The sequence below is a fragment of the Solea solea genome, chromosome 13 (genome assembly GCF_958295425.1).
Source record: "Solea solea chromosome 13, fSolSol10.1, whole genome shotgun sequence".
Lineage (NCBI taxonomy): Eukaryota > Metazoa > Chordata > Actinopteri > Pleuronectiformes > Soleidae > Solea > Solea solea.
In genome coordinates, this window is record NC_081146.1 from 27,695,123 (window position 1) to 27,711,981 (window position 16,859).

At 39.4% G+C, this 16,859-nt stretch overlaps 2 protein-coding genes across 2 annotated transcripts; both read left to right on the forward strand.

Moving 5' to 3' along the window:
* The first annotated feature begins 6 nt into the window (after positions 1-6).
* glrx3 (glutaredoxin 3) lies at positions 7-1,430 on the forward strand. The gene has a single exon (XM_058647350.1). It carries the CDS (start codon positions 7-9, stop codon positions 982-984), a length of 978 nt encoding a protein of 325 aa, XP_058503333.1. The 3' UTR covers positions 985-1,430.
* Positions 1,431-11,184: 9,754 nt separating this feature from the next.
* Positions 11,185-16,600, forward strand: LOC131471334 (uncharacterized). The gene is made up of 5 exons (XM_058647831.1): positions 11,185-11,800; positions 12,449-12,491; positions 12,618-12,624; positions 12,709-12,741; positions 15,373-16,600. Exons 1-5 carry the CDS (start codon positions 11,597-11,599, stop codon positions 15,779-15,781), a joined length of 696 nt encoding a protein of 231 aa, XP_058503814.1. The 5' UTR covers positions 11,185-11,596; the 3' UTR covers positions 15,782-16,600.
* The last annotated feature ends 259 nt before the right edge of the window (positions 16,601-16,859 follow it).

A 16,859-nucleotide genomic window follows, 5' to 3' on the forward strand; every position in this document is an offset into this window, starting at 1 on the left:
AGAAAAATGGCGAATCTCGTTGAAGTGACGACCCAACAGCAGTTTGACGAATTCCTTAAGAAAGCAGGGAAATGTCTGACAGTGGTGCATTTCCAGGCGGCGTGGGCTCCTCAGTGTGTTCACATGAACGAGGTAATGGCGGAGCTGGCCAAGGAGCACACACATACAACGTTTGTGAAGCTGGAGGCGGAAGCGGTGCCTGAGGTGTCAGAGAGCTATGGTATCTCCTCTGTCCCCACGTTCCTTTTCTTCAAAGCGGGGGAGAAGGTGGACAGCATGGACGGGGCCCATGCTCCTGAGCTGACCAAGAAGGTGCAGCGTCTGACAGTGAGTGGGAGTCCGGCTGGAGCTGTAGAAATTGGCAGCACAGATCTGAACCAGCGGCTGAAGAAGCTGATCAACGCGGCGCCCTGTATGCTCTTCATGAAGGGTTCCTCACAGGAGCCTCGCTGCGGGTTCAGCAGGCAGATCGTTTCCCTGCTCAAGCAACACAACATCCAGTTCAGCACCTTTGACATCCTGTCCGACGAAGAAGTTCGACAGGGGCTGAAGACCTACTCCAACTGGCCCACCTTTCCTCAGCTGTATGTGAATGGAGAGCTCATCGGAGGACTGGACATAGTGAAGGAGCTGGCGGAGTCCGGAGAGCTGGAGAACACCTGCCCGAAAGCTGTCACGCTGGAGCACCGTCTGAAGACCACCATCAACCAGAGCCCGGTGATGCTGTTCATGAAGGGCAACAAAGAGAATGCGAAATGTGGCTTCAGCAGACAGATCCTGGAGATACTGAACGGCACCGGGGTGGATTATGACACCTTTGATATTCTGCAGGATGAAGAGCTGCGTCAGGGGCTGAAGACTTACTCTAACTGGCCAACTTACCCCCAGCTCTACGTGAATGGGGAGCTGATCGGAGGTTTGGACATAGTCAAGGAGCTGAATGGGAGTGGAGACCTGGTATCAGTTATGAAGGGGGACTCCTAGTTCCATGTGCCGTGTTTTCAGAGAGGGGGCGACAAGAAGCTACAGCACATGCTTAAGTGCCTGGAAGACGAAGAGAAGTTGGGGTTCATAATCAAAATACCCTTGTCCAAGATATTGTAGCATCTGGATAGCTTTATCTTCTGTTTTAGGTTGTGTTTCAAAAATAAAACAGCAGTTAACAATGGGATTGGCTTGATTTAAATAAACATTGTCCATAGATTCTTGGGCAGTGTATTGCAAAAAACATCTTCAGAAATGTTGACACCTACCCGTATTTGGTCCTTTTTTTTAAATTCCTTTTCTTTGCTGTTTGACACTGGAAAAATAGCAGGAACAGCAGACTACTTACAGTATTTACAGCCTTGAATTGAACATGTTCATATTTAGTGAATGCTTTTGATTGTTCATCAGTAAACAGTAAATGTGATTAAACAATACAAACATTTGTTTGTTGTTTTTGGTGCTGCTGAACTAGTTCTACTACATTTATAAATGCTACTAATAGGTCCAGACATAATACAATGGAAACTATTGATCCAAAAACTGTTACAGCTGTGCAGTATCAGACTGTACACACACACACACACAGCTGCTGTGATTATTTGGATTACATCTTACCACCAGGATGTGTGTAGTTGTCGAATGGATTTAGACCTCATGATTATTATTGCTGACAGGTTTTGGCATTAAAGTAGTCAATCAAAACAATTAATTTACATTTAATTATTTGATGACTGGTTAAATGTTTTATTAAAACGCCATCAATTAAATTATTTATAGTTCTCTTCTGGCTTTCCAAATTCTGAGGTATTATGCATTATGATAGATTCCTAGGGGTCTCAGACAGAGACAAAAAAGGCCCTGAAATTGTAATGTACACTGGGAGATGGAAAACTCAGATAGAGAGAAGAGTTGGCCAAAGTCCAGTCCAAAATCTGAACTCTGTAATCCAGTAAACAGACAGAGTAAAGCAAAATTCCAGAATACAAAACCAAAGAATACAAACTTCAGGTGAACACCAAGGGAGAAATAAATGTGTAACAAAGCATGCATGTTTTATTTGATGCCTTCAGCAATATGTCTTCATTCATTAATGTAACTCACTTACATGCTTAACAAATAAGCAAAAAATGGGGAGAAGACGGTATAAGTCACATAGTGTTTAATTTAACATGAAACTTCAGAAGGATAGTCCTGTCAAGGCAGAAAGAAGAGCAGAGGATCTGTCTATTCTCATACAATAATTGTGATTCATATAGAAATGTTATACATGTAGAAGTTGTATGAGTTTGTGTGAGACTGTTTTCAATGTGACAGCATTTCATTTCTGTTTGATGATTGTTCAACTTCACCCCTGTTGTCCACACAGTAGCCTGCATGAGACAAGTCATTGACCTTCTCTCGTCCATCTTTGAACACTAGTTTCACTACCTTCACATAGTTAAGGCTAATTGACTAGGAGCAGTCCGATTCTCTACTCAGCATGATGGTCATTTCCTATCTCTTAACAATCTCACCTATCTTCTCATGATGCTTTTCTGCGAGGTCACGGGATAGATGATAGGACAGACTCTTTGACTGCAGTTCTCCTGTCAGAACTAAAAGATGTAGAATGTAGGGCTGCAACTTAACAATTATTTTCATGAACAATTAAACTGTCAATGAATTGATTAGTTTTTAGTCCATAAAAATGAACCTCATGAGCCTCAAATTGATGATTCGTCCTGATTTGTCCACAAACCAATTTTATTCAGTTTTAATGATTTTATTTTTCATATGAACTAGAATATATTCACATTTTAGAAGCTGAAATATCAGGATAATTATTTTCATCATAATAATAATAATAAGTATTATTATTATTATCATTATTATTATTATTATTTTATATTATATTAGTAGTAGTAGTAGTGGTAGTAGTATTGTTGTTGTTGTTGTTTTCAAAGAAAATACAAATAGTTGATGATTAATTTAGTAATAATTTACTAATCCATGAATTGAATCAATCAATTCATGGAGCCCTAATAAAATGAAAATAAAAAACTAACAATATTTAAGCTCTAAAAATATTATGTTTCCAGTCTGAAGCTGGTCCCAAAAAATAAAATACAAATAGAAACAAAAACCCAAGGTGATAAACAGATACCAGACTTAGGGAAGTTTGTAAATGATGTTTGAAAAGTGAAAGTCAAAAGAGGAAACTTTATTTGAGGAGGTTTTTTTAATCCTGTGTGGATTTCTGAAAAATAAATAAATAAGAATGAATAAAAGTCTCTGTTGTTGAAGGTGTCCTCATTTTTGTGTCACAGATTCATTTATGTTTATTGTATAAACCCTCTTAATGATCATGATCTTTTGTAATCTATTTTAGAGGGGACATAAAATGGATCGCACAAATGTTCTGTCGTGCTTTATGGTTTAAAAAACCTATAATTACTGTATTGAACTGATTTTGGTAGATACGTAAATGTGTGCTATAGATAACACTAGTTATAGAGACCAGCAGAAATGATATGATTAACACTAGAGAACTCATAAGCAATGAGAGCGAAGGCTCTGCTATTGGCTGTTCTCCTCTACAGCTGTGTCCCTTCTTTGGACACGTTGCTACACACTGGCAACAACTGTCTGCACTGCAAAGCAACCTAAAAAACAATAAACACCATAAAAAGAGTGTCATGTCGCCATTCACCCATTCACACCTATTCACTCACACTTTCATACAGCTCATCTATGTTCTATCACACATTTGTCATGCCCATTCACATGGTCTTGCACAAGGAATCCAAGAATTATGTTTAAGGGTAGTTAGGGTTAGGGTTAGCTAACCCTAACCCTAACCACTACAACCAAACCTGAATCTTTATCCCACATATTTTACAGCTGCATTTATTCTATTAATTAGGTAATTGTACACTAAATTAAGCATCATTATATTATATTCAATGCCAAATTGCCAAATGGAACATTTTTGCACCCAATAAAAGGCAAATTCAAGTGTTGCTATGAAACCTTGATACTTAGTGGGTTGATATGTGTGATTTTAACAAATTAAAGTAGGCACCAAGCAGCATGCAGTCCTATCTATGTTGTTATAATGTCATCATGTTGTTTCAAAGAAAGTATTTCATACAAAAATACACCACACTGAAGTATTTTGTGACAAAATATGAAGGCTTTATATTTTTACAAATTACAATAGTACATTTTGTATTTGAAATATGTATTTTAAATGAATGTATCAGACATATTGCAACCAGGCTCTGAGGTTCCCCAGCACCAGATATAAATGCTAAAAATACTTTGTACTCGACTAAATACCAGGACTCTTTAGTATGAAGCTGCTTCAATGAAGCTTCAATGAAATTAAAAAAGAAAAGAATGGAAACCGCAATCTGAAATGCAACCGTGGATTTTACTAACTTAACTTAGAAACAGGAACAGGACATGATGTGTTTGAGACATTTGGGACAGATATAGACACAGAAACTGTGAAAAAGGATAAAAATAAGCAAGAGGTCTATTCCCAAAGGTGTCCCATGCAGAGAGCGTGAACGGTCTCATGAGTTAACGTGGACCTGTTTTATGTTTCTCTCACAGAGACAAGAGTCACTTAAAGAAAGAAACACTTGAATTGATTTTAATTGATAATTCATTATTAGTGACATTAAACCGAGTGACGTATTAAACTTTGCTGGTAATCTGACACTAATGTGCAGGGGTGCCCGCACCTTTTCAGCTTGGGAGCTGACCAAGTCAAATATATATACACATATATACAGTATATATATATATATATACTGTATATATGTATACTGTATATATGTATATATATTATTTGGATAATAATCTTCATGTGGGAAAAGGCTGACACATAAATAAGTGGAGCCGAATAAGAAGGTAGCACATTTCCTCATGTTTGGGTAAGTTCCTCTGTGTGGAACTTACTCACAGAGGAGTCTGTTCCAGAACTGACCTGGAAGCCCTGGACTTCAGCTGAATGTCAGCTTGTATCAACATCTCATCCTCTCCTCCAGATGAGTTCAGGTTCGACAGTGTTGCAATTTTTGATGGGAGTGAATCAACTTCAACATCTTCCCAGAATGGGTAAATTGACTGTCAAGTTGCACACGAGCCTTCCTTTGCATCTCCAGCTCTGACTCAAGGTTTTGGAAGTTCCCTAAATCATGGCACTGCAGCTTTGAGGACAAATGTTGCAATTTTTTTGTTTCAAAGCATTAACTGATCTAATCATATTGACCACGGTTATGTCTTTTCCTTGCAGCTCTAAATGAAGGTCATTCAACATGTTGGTCAGCCAAGTGTAGCAGCCACTGATTGTCATTTAGTTGATTGTATTCTGCATGTTTAGTGACAAGGAGAAACTCGTTTATCTGCGGACAGAGATCTCACAATCTCTGCAGGAACTTCCCCCCACTAAGCCATCTCGCATCAGTGAGTAGCAACAGCTGAGAATGGTCGCAGTCAGCCTTCTCCAGAACGGAACAGTCGTCTTTGAAGAGATCTGGCTCCATCTTCATTGCCACATCCATCGTCTCTTTCATGTTAAGCACATAATGCTTGTTGGTGTATTATGCAGTGATAATTGTGGAAGTCGGGGAAAGCATCATCCTCCCTGCACTTGGCAATAAATCCATTGGAGCAGTCAACCATTGAGGGGGCAGCGTCCGTGGTGATTGAGGGTCGAACAGAGGGAGCTGTGTCTTCTTCTGAAAGACTGAAGAACGTCCTCTCCCCACGTGTGTTCTTTCATGGCCAGTATTGTTAACATCTTCTCTTTTGCAGTCATATCTGTAAACACCATCTGAATAACAATGCACAACTGACCTGTATCACTTACGTCTGTGGACTCGTCCTTCTGAAGCCTCGGCCATGACTTCACAGCGCCGTGTAACTGTAGTTCTTGATAGCTGGAGATCTTTGATTATAGAAGATTATATTTGTGGTTTGTTTTTAAAGGAGTCAGCTCTTTCACTAAATGCTTTTTTTATCATCTCTCCATCTTGGAAGGACTTCTTGTGCTTGATGATGGCGTGACTTACCCTGAACGATGCTTCAGTGGCTGCCTTCGCTGTTGAAGTCAACTGTGTGAAAAATGCCTGCTTCACCGTTCTCTTTCTCGTCTCGCTTTTTGGAGGGAAGTCAGTGTCGTACTTTTGTGAACTGTCCGAATATGCACTTGGAATATGACATCTTAAAAAAAAAGTCCTCATCCCATTGTGGATGGAAGTTGTAAGTGGTTGTAAGTTTGGTTTCTTACTTGGTCCAGTTTCCCCACTCATCTTTATACCCTTTCTTCAGTAGAATTGTATAAATTGGAAGGCTTACTAAGTAATCAGCTCCCCGGTGACTTGCAGCTGGCCTGGTTGACCGTGCATGCGTGGTGAACCGCATGTTACCTGGGTTACCTGTACGTCAATCAAGTGACAAATGCCATAGTGATTGGGCACCACTGCTAATGTGTAACTAATGTGGGCACAAAGCTCTTTACTGTACAATTAGAACAATCTTTTTGACCCTCATTTACAGACCTATTGCACCTACTTGAAATGTACTGTATATGGAATGATGTGGCATTTGATTTTTAACACTTTACTAATCCAGGTATGATTCAAAGAAACTACAAAGAAAAAGAATTCTTGTTCTAAATGGGGACAGCACCTATAGCAGCCTACATTCAGCCCATTCTCCCCTCATGTCAGACACGTAGGTGTGTGTGTGTGTGTGTGTGTGTGTGTTTGTTTGGCTGTTTGCAGGATAAAAAATAAGGTGTGAAAAAGTGACCTTTAATCCAAGAGAACACAGACTGGTGAGCTGGGGACGTCCCAGGGGAACAAAAAAATTTTAAACAAAAAGATTTCACTATTGTTTTAAGCCATGTGTTGTCATCGTCACACATCTCAAAGGTAGAGGTTCACATCCTTTCTGATTGCAAATGACTTTATATTTGTTTCTGTATTTCAACTGTGTTCACAATCTTGTTAAAAGACTCAATCAAACTGCTTTTTTAGGGAAACATAACTCAGGGTCCTTTTTAAGCCAGTGTTCAAACAACAGTTGCTAACATGGTTAAATGGTCCATTCTGACCATTAAACAAACACACAATTACAGCAAGCCAATTATTCTCAAGTTTAATATGGAAAATTGATTATTGGCTAGACGTGGGTGAGTTTAAGCCCCATCTTAACTACCACAGCAGGTGGAACTTGGACAATAAATCTATGGAAGTTTAGGAAATGGCTTCAAAAAACTATTAAAGAACTATATATAAGTGAATTATCAATGAATTCATTATTATTTTGCAACCAGAAAATGTGCATTAGTGTGAGAAAAGGGTGTTTGGTAAGTTTGTGTCACTGAGATAAATCTAAGGGATTTCAAACGTACTGATGAAGGCAGCAGTGGATCAACGACTCCCGAGTGAGCATGAGTTCAAATATATTATTTTCAAATGTATCCTTTATATTTTGACTCAAAGAAGATTGTGTTTTCACCTTTGTCTATTTGTCAGTTTACTTGTTTAGTTGACTACACCAAAAGTAGGAAACCACACAATTTTAAAGGAATGGTGGAGCCTGGGTTAGGGTTAGTTATCTATTATCACTGCCATTAGTTTTCAAAGAAACCAGCCCATACAAAGTATATTAAACAAACACAATGAAGAGATTAAGAGGATCAAAGAGCAAACATTAAAACACCAAATATCACTGCTCATATAGTTATTAGCACAATTTATGTCTGTTCACACTGATCTTTAAAAGGATCCTGTCAAAGGTTAACAAAACTGTTTAGATTCTGCTTAATCCCAAGACAGACAGACAGACAGACAGACAGGCTCATATATTAGGTGTGAAGAAAAGGCACGATGTGAAGAAAAAGTCCCTGTCATGGTTGTTTGTGTGTATAAATATGGGAAATCACAAACCCGCCTCCACTGAAGGTAATGTGTCTGTGGGTGGGGGAGAGTGGGCTAACAAACATACTTGTTTTGTGTCACAAAAAAAAACCACAAAAGAAAATCTTTCTTTCATCTTATAGACAAAAAGGAAAGTGTATATCTTTTACATTTCATTTTAAAACTATCAATACCAACATGTTAAATACATGCATTTGATCACAACCCTCTAAAAATGTCTTTTGACACCTGAGCAAACTGTGGTTTCCTGCTTTTCACTCTTGCTCTCATTTAAGTTTCATTGACAGAATGAAAGATTCACATTACTGCTCGTGTTGGTGGCAGTTGGTGAGTTTCATTCCACCTGCAAAGCACCTTGTTGTCCACATGTGAAGCCACCTACGCCACACAGCCTCTCCCTCCTCTGACTAACAACCAATAAAAAATCCATCTCATCACTCTGAGTCCATGTTAAAGGGGAAACCCTGTCAGCGTGTCTGCCATGTCTCTCACAGAGAAGCAGCACATTCATCTGGACAGTGAGATTACAACACACATCAGGTTGGTTGTTTTACTTTCCTGTCATATCTCTGACAGTATTAGACTTTCTTTTTCTTTTTATATTTTTATTCACTTGAGAAGCAATTTATTTAGAAAAAAACGGGTTAAGTTCAAGTTGTGTGAGAATCCTGGGACTCTGCTCGCTGAAATCTAATTCCAGTGGAACGCTAATTCATTCTTAATTGCTGTCATTGATAAAACATGTTGAAAATGGTCATTATTAAGGTCTTTTAGCAAACAGTATTTGAGGGCATACATAATGATAGACTGGGGGATATTATTGGGTTACAGTTGACAGGGTTGTACCTGCATATCAACCTGAATTATGTTACACCTGCTGTGTCTGTGGAAATTACCACCAGCCTCTGTAAACATTCCCCTTTACACTTCTAAATACTGGCTACTCTACACACGGGGAGTTTTCTTCAGTCAGTTCACATAGTTAAGTGTGTATATGCAGTTTACTCAGTGCAACAGTGTGAATTTCCTCAGCATGGTGTCATTCCTAATGAAGCTGTAGCTGTTGCGCAGGATCATCGGCCATGATGTTGCTCATTTGACTAGCTCCTCCTCCTTTGATAAACGGCGGAGCTGATGCTTTGCCGCGTTATTGAGCGAGAGGCTTGTCTCACTTATCACTTCACAAAGCTGCAACTTGGTGTCAGCTATCACTAAGAGACCACAGCATCTGCACTGCTCCCCACTCTTCCCTCACTCAGCTCTCAGCCCACTTTAAAGGTGGCGGACAGGAAGTCAGGTATTACCTGTCCTTCTTCCTCTGCCACTATTATCACATGGGCTTCCTCTGTAGGGAATCCTGGGACCTGCATAACATGGGTGGAGCCATCATGGAAACCATGGACAAACGTGCTGGTGACCATGTTGTCAGACCAAATATAACCCTTATCAGGCCCACATGGACACGCTGGCTGATCCATCCATTTCATTTCCTTCATCCCCCATAAGGGATTGTGAGTCTATATGAAGTATGCCGAGGTGATGTAATACCATCCCCAACCCTTCACTATCTAGTTGCTAGACGACTTTATCCCAGCAGCCAGAAATCCTTTCAAAATCAAATTGCCACGTATTAAGAAGCATTTTCTGATATATTATTTTAATGAAACAGTTTTTAACAGTGTAATGAAAATTGAATTGCTTTAATAATTCAGCACATGAGCAGGAATCAGGGTTTAAGTTCCCGTTAGTGCCTGGATCATTGCAAAACAAAACGCCAGGTTACAGTCTGTGTTTGAGGCTTAAATGTAACATGCGTTCAGCTTTAAGTGCAGTTCTTCATCTATAGACCACATACTAGTCAGTGAGGATGCCCTGAAAGTCTTAGTATATAAATTAAGGTCATGGTCAGTGAAAGTTTCGCTTGACGTCACTAGAAAATAGCAAACCAAACCACAGAGTGTTCAGCACACCACTCACTGCAGGATCACAAAGACACCCACTCATCCACTGTGTGTCAGTCTCTGTGGGACTTTTCCTCTGTTCGTGTGTACTTAAAGGTCAATGGTTTGTATTTGTTTATTTTATATATTATATGTACATAATATATACTGTATACACACGTGTGTGTGTGTGTGTGTGTGTGTTTGTAGAGAGAGAGAGAGAGAGAGAGAGAGAGAGAGAGAGAGAGAGAGAGAGAGAGAGAGAGATACCTTTATCTATATTCATATCATTTTTCTCACTAAATTGAGACAAAGGTAAAACATTGATTCTGTATTCATTAGAACAACAATAGCAAACAGAAATTCTGTTGTCTATTGTGTTTTGCCCTCTCTTTCATTAATGCATGTGTAACATTTAGAAACAGGTATTGGTGAAGTTAATTATTAATTATTGTTATTTATTTATTTATGAACCTTTATTTAACATCTCTTGACACAGGCAGCATGACATAGAAACACAAATAACAAAGTGAGACAATTAAATCACAGAATAACAACAATGACACATAAATAAAAACATTACAAGTGGATTACTAAAAACAAGTAGTACATGTGATGAATCACCCTCAAATAATCTTAATTTGGATTTAAAAGCACTCAAGGAAATCAATTCTGTCATTTTCCAGTCATTCTGCTGCATGTTCCATGTAAATGATGCAGAATAGACAAAAGCCCTTTGACCTATTTCAGTGTGGGCATAAGGAACATAAAGCAACAGATACGGCCAGTACTGACTCAAAATGCAATAAGATCACAAATACAGGCAGACCGTAGACCTCAGGTGGCCAAAGAAGGCCTTCCTACCCGACTATTACTCACAGTGATGTGTCAAAGACTTACAATTTGTAATGAACCTCAATCGAGCATGGTAAGCAGAGTCCACCGTACAAAAACACTGGCACTGGAAAAGCAGTGTGTGTTAGAGAATCTATGTAGCCCTCAGTTAGCAGCAAACCTGACACTATGTGCAGTTTGTCCATTGTGGGCTACTGTAAAACATGGTGGTCCAAAATAAAGATCATTCTAGGGCAGCCTTGCTCAAAGTGTGGTCCCGGGACCACTGGTGGTCCGTGAGCAGCCCCTAGTGATCCGCCAGGTGACAAGCAAGTACAATATCATGTTTTAAAGTGTAAAATGTGAGTGTTTCTCAAACTGCCTGCGACACAAATGTGTTGTTTTCAGTGTCAAATCAACAAGTTCATTTTAGGAGGTTTTAATTTGTGAACTGGTGAAGTTGCCATATTGTTTTGGGGCTATTTTCAGTCAGGGGGTCTGTGAGTGGTTTTTTGTGGGTTAAATAAACACTGTTCTAGGGTGATAAACAACAACAACAACAACAATTCATACAGTCAGGTGATTACACCCTCATGCACTCTACAATCTTCAATTTCTGCCAAATGAAAAGAATTTCACAAAACTTTAAATCTGCGTTCTTTGCAGCCTGACATTATGTTCCCACGACATAGTTAAGAAAAAATAGTTTTGGTAAAGCCCAAATCAAGGTTCGGCTCAGGGTTACGCCCATACGTAGTCTGAATGTAAGTCAAATGTCCTCTGAAGTCATGGAAACCAGACTGTGTGTGTGTGTGTGTGTGTGTGTGTGTGTGTGTGTGTGTGTGTGTGCGTGTGTGTGGGTGTGTGTGTGTGTGTGTGTGTGTGTGTGTGTGTGTCAGGATGGATGGTCCCTCCAAGTCCTCGCAGAAGTACCTGCTGCTGCAGGTGTGGTGTGCTCTCCTCACCGTGGCCATGCTGATCATGGCTGCCTTTCTCGCTTCAATCAAACCCCAGTTGACTGAGGTTAGTTCACAGGTTACACAACAAAAGCACACCTCTCTTTTCATATTCATTCATTCATTCATTCATTCATTCATAGTCCATGTGACTAAAGCAGTTTGAACTCACTGACACGTCTCAAGGATGAATGTGGTTGTCATGTCACACACAAGCTTTTTAAATATTAAAGTTATGAAACACAAACATAAAATCAGAAGCTTTTATTCAGCTCTACATCTCTTGTCTTGAGTGACATGATTTTTGAAGTCGTGCCTCTAGGTGGCAGCAACATCATGAATGACAGGATGTACAGCAGCTGCTGGATGACGGCCATATTTTCATAAAGTGCCTGAGTATTAGATAAAATAACAGAAGACAAAACAAACTGTAGATTTCTGTATAAATCACAAACGACTGTTTATATGGTAGAATAAAGGGAGTTCTAGTAGAAATAATGACATTTTACAGATGCATTAAAGAGTTGGAGAGTGAATGCTTGTGTGTCTGTGTGGCCCTGTGATGGACTCACGTGGAGGATAAAGCGGCAGAAAATGAATAAATGAATGGATGAAGGTGCATGAAAGGGAAAGAAGCTTTCCTTTGGCACTTAAGACAGTGGACACAGACACATTTAAAACATTTCCTTAACTGCTAAAGTAAAGCTTCTATTGACAGTGTGACAGTGACATATTATGACATACTGCAGTGTAATATAAGCTGTATTATAACGGGATTGTTCTCTATCTTTTCAAGGACAGAGTTTCTACAGCGACGCCTGAAAATGTCAGTCCAACAAGTAGGTGACACTCATGTGTTCACTTCAAATGATGCTTTTAAACATTTTAGGATTTACACAAACAAAGACGGATTTAACTCAGTTCTTATTACTTTTGCAGTGAACGCTCTGATGTCTTCTTTCAAGTCAGAAGGTAACTTCAAACTCAAATTCAAATGACATGAAGACAGTGGGATGGTTTTTCTTTGCTAACCTTGTGAATCCTGTTGCTTTTCAGGATCCTCACTCTCATACGTCCAGTTAGTCAAGGGTAAGTACAGCTGCACTTCCATCACTTCACAAGTTTTGTGTGTCTGACATTGTTATTAGGTTCAGGGAAATCTAAAATAAGGAATACTTTGACAATGTTTGTTGTATCAGCTGCATTTTATATGTAAGAAAATACACAAACAAAGGTCAAGTCAACTTTAAACCTTTCTACAGCACATTCAGAGGTCAAAGTGCCAAAGAACAACGTGTTTTGCAAAGTAAAATGTACAACAATGCACAAAACAATAAAAAAGAAAGAAAAGTGAAACTGTAAAACAGTAAAACAATAAATGGTACAAATCTAGTTAGATACTCATATATATATATATATATATATATATATATATATTCCCGTCTCAGTGAAGGCCTTGGAGAAGAGGAGGGTCTTTCAAAGGCAACAGAAACGGCCTCATTTGATTGAAAGTTATTTGACCTCCGAGCCCAGGACGCAGAGGTGAGATGGTGTCAGTCCATTAAAGTCAGACACTGATTAATTAAGAAACATGAAAAAAGAGAAGTCATGTTTTTAGCTCTCATACGTCTCTCTGTGTAATTGTAACTATTTTAGCTGCACCATCTGTACAAACAGCCACAAAGTTTCCCCACTCAGTTTCACTTCACCCTGGTCATGAACGGCCTAAATGAGTCATGCTATCACTTTATCATTTATTGTTATTATTATTATTAAATATTTGTCTGAGTCCTGAGTCCTGAGCTAAACGTTGCAGTGGAGTGGACGAGAGATAAAACACAGTTAGAAAACCCTCGTTTCCTTGTGTAAACTGAAGCTGCCCACTGTGGGATTTCAAGAGGTTGCACAATTAGGATGGATGGATACGTTGTTTCCCTCAGTTCTGTGATTAGAACGTTCCATGTTCCATGTCCCAGGACAAGATGAGACAATCTCCCAGTGTGTTGTGTCCAGTTATACTGCTGCTCTACTAGAATGTGAACTTCCCTCAGGCATTAATAAAGGTTTGCATCATAATCTGATGTAATCTAATGATATGATGCTATGTGATCAGATAAGATACAATTCGATATGATAGGATAGTCCTTTACTATACTTTACCCACAATGTGTAAATGACAGTGTTACAGCAGCAAAGACAGTGACATGTAAAAGTGTTAAATAATAAACATGCATTTTAACGTCTGTGAATGTACAAGAATAGAAAAATAGGAAATATTTGGAGAATGAATATAGAATATTAAATGCAGTATAGACAGTGAGTAATACACATTGCACTTGGGTATGTTGATCTGTCCCGGGATTTGAACCCCTCTTAGAAGCCCAATTCCCTTCCACTTGTGCATGGGCTGCTGTAAGAGAACTTCATCCTTAACTAATCATTAGTTAATGTGTGAGGGAAAACATTATTATACGAGTACTGAACAGGTATGAAATCTTTCACTGTCTCAATATGATACCAGATATTAGAACACCAGATATATTATTATTACCTATGTTTGTTTAGCTTATTGTAAAGTGTCATGGTGATTCTTTTACTGAATCATTTTATTGTTGTCAAAATACAAGATTTAAACAGGCTTTAAATTCTAATGTTGCATGCATGTATGCAGTTGCGCGTCCTGAACAGTCAACTGACTCAGAAAATACGACCCTGTCATATTTCCAGTCTGTTGCACGGCGTTCCTCCCACCACTCTGGTGTGTTGTGGTTGTAGGAACCCACTTCACACAGGAAAGAAGGCAGCGGCAGAGCTGTAATGTGGCCTGAGCTGACTTAGAGTACATCCGCAGACAGTCGGAGGATGATTTATCCGCCAACTGGGAGAGAAATGTTGTGAAGAGGACACGAGGACAGTTGGTGTAACAGTAGGAGCACAAGGGAGAGGACAAGATGGAGGCAGATGATCCAGTTTGGAGACGCTGAAAGGAGAAGAAGAAGAAGTTGCAGCATTTCTAAGTTGCTTCTAAGTTGGGGTTCATCTGTAAATGTGTCCTTCTATTAGCAACTTCCTTCCTCTCCACAGTTTTTCAGATCAATCAGGTGATCACCTAAGTATCCTCCCATTCAATGTTGGTAGGAATCTACTCACTGATGACGTCACAATTAAGATCACATTTTCAAGAAATTCCTAATATTCCAAATCTCTGTCAAACCTCATGTGGTTTAAAAACATTTGGTATGTGGATGCAGGACCACACACCACCATCTGCATGACTTGGTTTCATCTGGATCTGATCGAGACGACAGATCTGGTAACAATTGAAATGGAACATGGTTCAGTCCAATTGAACATGTTCCGATGTGTTCTGTTCATCTCAGTGAAATCTTAAAAGATCAGGATTCATCATAACATTCCACGGACAATTCAAGATGTTTTTCAACCCGACACATCTGTGAAATTACCGTATTTGTACAATACTGAAGAATTTGGATTAGAAGACAAAAGGTTAGTAGAAAAAAGAGGTTTTGCCGGCGAAATGTGATAAAATGTTTTGAGGCAGCAAAATTATTTTTCAATTGCTTGGAAAAATAATGTCCCAAGACCAAATCTACATACCGAGCCCTGAGGTCTGTGACCTTCTTACCAAATGAATACTGTAAGTGTGAATATTGATTTCAGTGAAAATGAAATAATCACATACATTATAATAACGAGTAGAAAGTGTTTCTGTTGCATGTGTGAGACTAAAGAGACATGTGTGCTGTCTCCTGCAGCTGTGGACGGTCACTCCTGGGAAGAATCTCCTCCCTGTCATTCCTGTTCCCTCTCTCTACGCAACGACTCCATCCACTTCACGGAAAGCAGCCTCTACTTCCTCTACGCCCAGGTCACCTTCACCAACCGACCCAAAAATCGAAATCAGACCAGATCTCTGATTTTGATAAGAAACCCCGTATTCGGCAGAAGCCTGAGGAAACTGGTTGAGGGGAGATTTCCTGCTACGACAGAGAGTTCAGTGTGGGTGGCCAAGATTGTCAGGCTCAAGGAGGGAGACAGTGTCAGCTTAGTTACCTCAGATGATTTACTTAATGACAGCACATTCTGGGGAGCCTATAAACTACATTAGCTCCCCAGGTTTTACAATAACATGCTGTTTCCCCTGATGGCTGATGTATTGTTAGCAGGTAAACTAGGTGCCATTACTGCAATTTGACTTACAAGCTCCCCTAAGAATGTCGAGAAGAAAGAAGTTTTGTACTTGGATTACTTTTGAATCCTACTGTACAGGAAGTCATGGATAACCAGCACTTACCTCCACTGGCAAGTGATAAAACAACTTCTTTCCTTCATGAAGAGTGTGTCTGTGGACCAGTGTGCACTTTACACAGGTTCCCCACATCCTCGACCCATTTTTAATTCACGCATCTGCTGTGTAATAATATAATATATCAACTAGAGATGCACCCAAAGTTCAGCCAACGAAACACACGACCGAAACAGGATGTTGTGATGACTCGTGCAAAAACTGAAACTCTATCCTCGCTTAGAGTCTGTCCAAGATCAGTTTGAAACACCAATAAAATGGTTCCAACAAGATGTGAGTACACGGTGGAACAAGATCTATGAAATGCTGGAAAGCCTCTTATTAATGACGAGGCATGAACGCCACAGGTGCGGAAGACAAGGGAAACTGGAGCGATGGTGGACAGCGAAAGGAAGAGCAGTGTTTGTTTACTATGGAAGCTGAAGTGAAGCGTTTTTTTCTGCTTCTACTTCTGGAGAATGTGAAAATAGTCTATTCTGACTGATGCACTTGTAATCGGATCATTTAATGCATCCATGGAAACGATGGGATTGTAAATTCCAATTTTTCAGAATGAAGAAAGTTTCCACGTGTAAACTTAGCTCATGTCATCTCAACTGATTCCCTGTGATTGAGTGTGAAATGCCCCCACAGTAATGGCAACTCCACAAGATGGTGTAACATTGTAACATGTAACATTGTAACCCTATGTCATCATCTACATTTTTATTTTCAATATTTTGAACCATATTTAACATCCTTATACAAATACATACTCAAGATGAAAGAGAATGGGTTCAACAATGAGTGGATCTGATTTTTGCTCCAAAAACCAGGCAGAGAGCAGAACTGGGTTTGATGTCACACATCCTGTTGGTTTTGGACGGTATTAGTCCAACAG

Coding starts and splice junctions, on each gene's coding strand:
- glrx3 (XM_058647350.1), top strand. CDS start 7: ATGGCGAATCTCGTTGAAGTGACGACCCAACAGCAGTTTGACGAATTC.
- LOC131471334 (XM_058647831.1), top strand. CDS start 11,597: ATGGATGGTCCCTCCAAGTCCTCGCAGAAGTACCTGCTGCTGCAGGTG. Junction 11,801..12,448: donor TTCATTCATTCATAGTCCAT/GTGACTAAAGCA, acceptor TATCTTTTCAAG/GACAGAGTTTCTACAGCGAC. Junction 12,742..15,372: donor ATACGTCCAGTTAGTCAAGG/GTAAGTACAGCT, acceptor AATAACGAGTAG/AAAGTGTTTCTGTTGCATGT.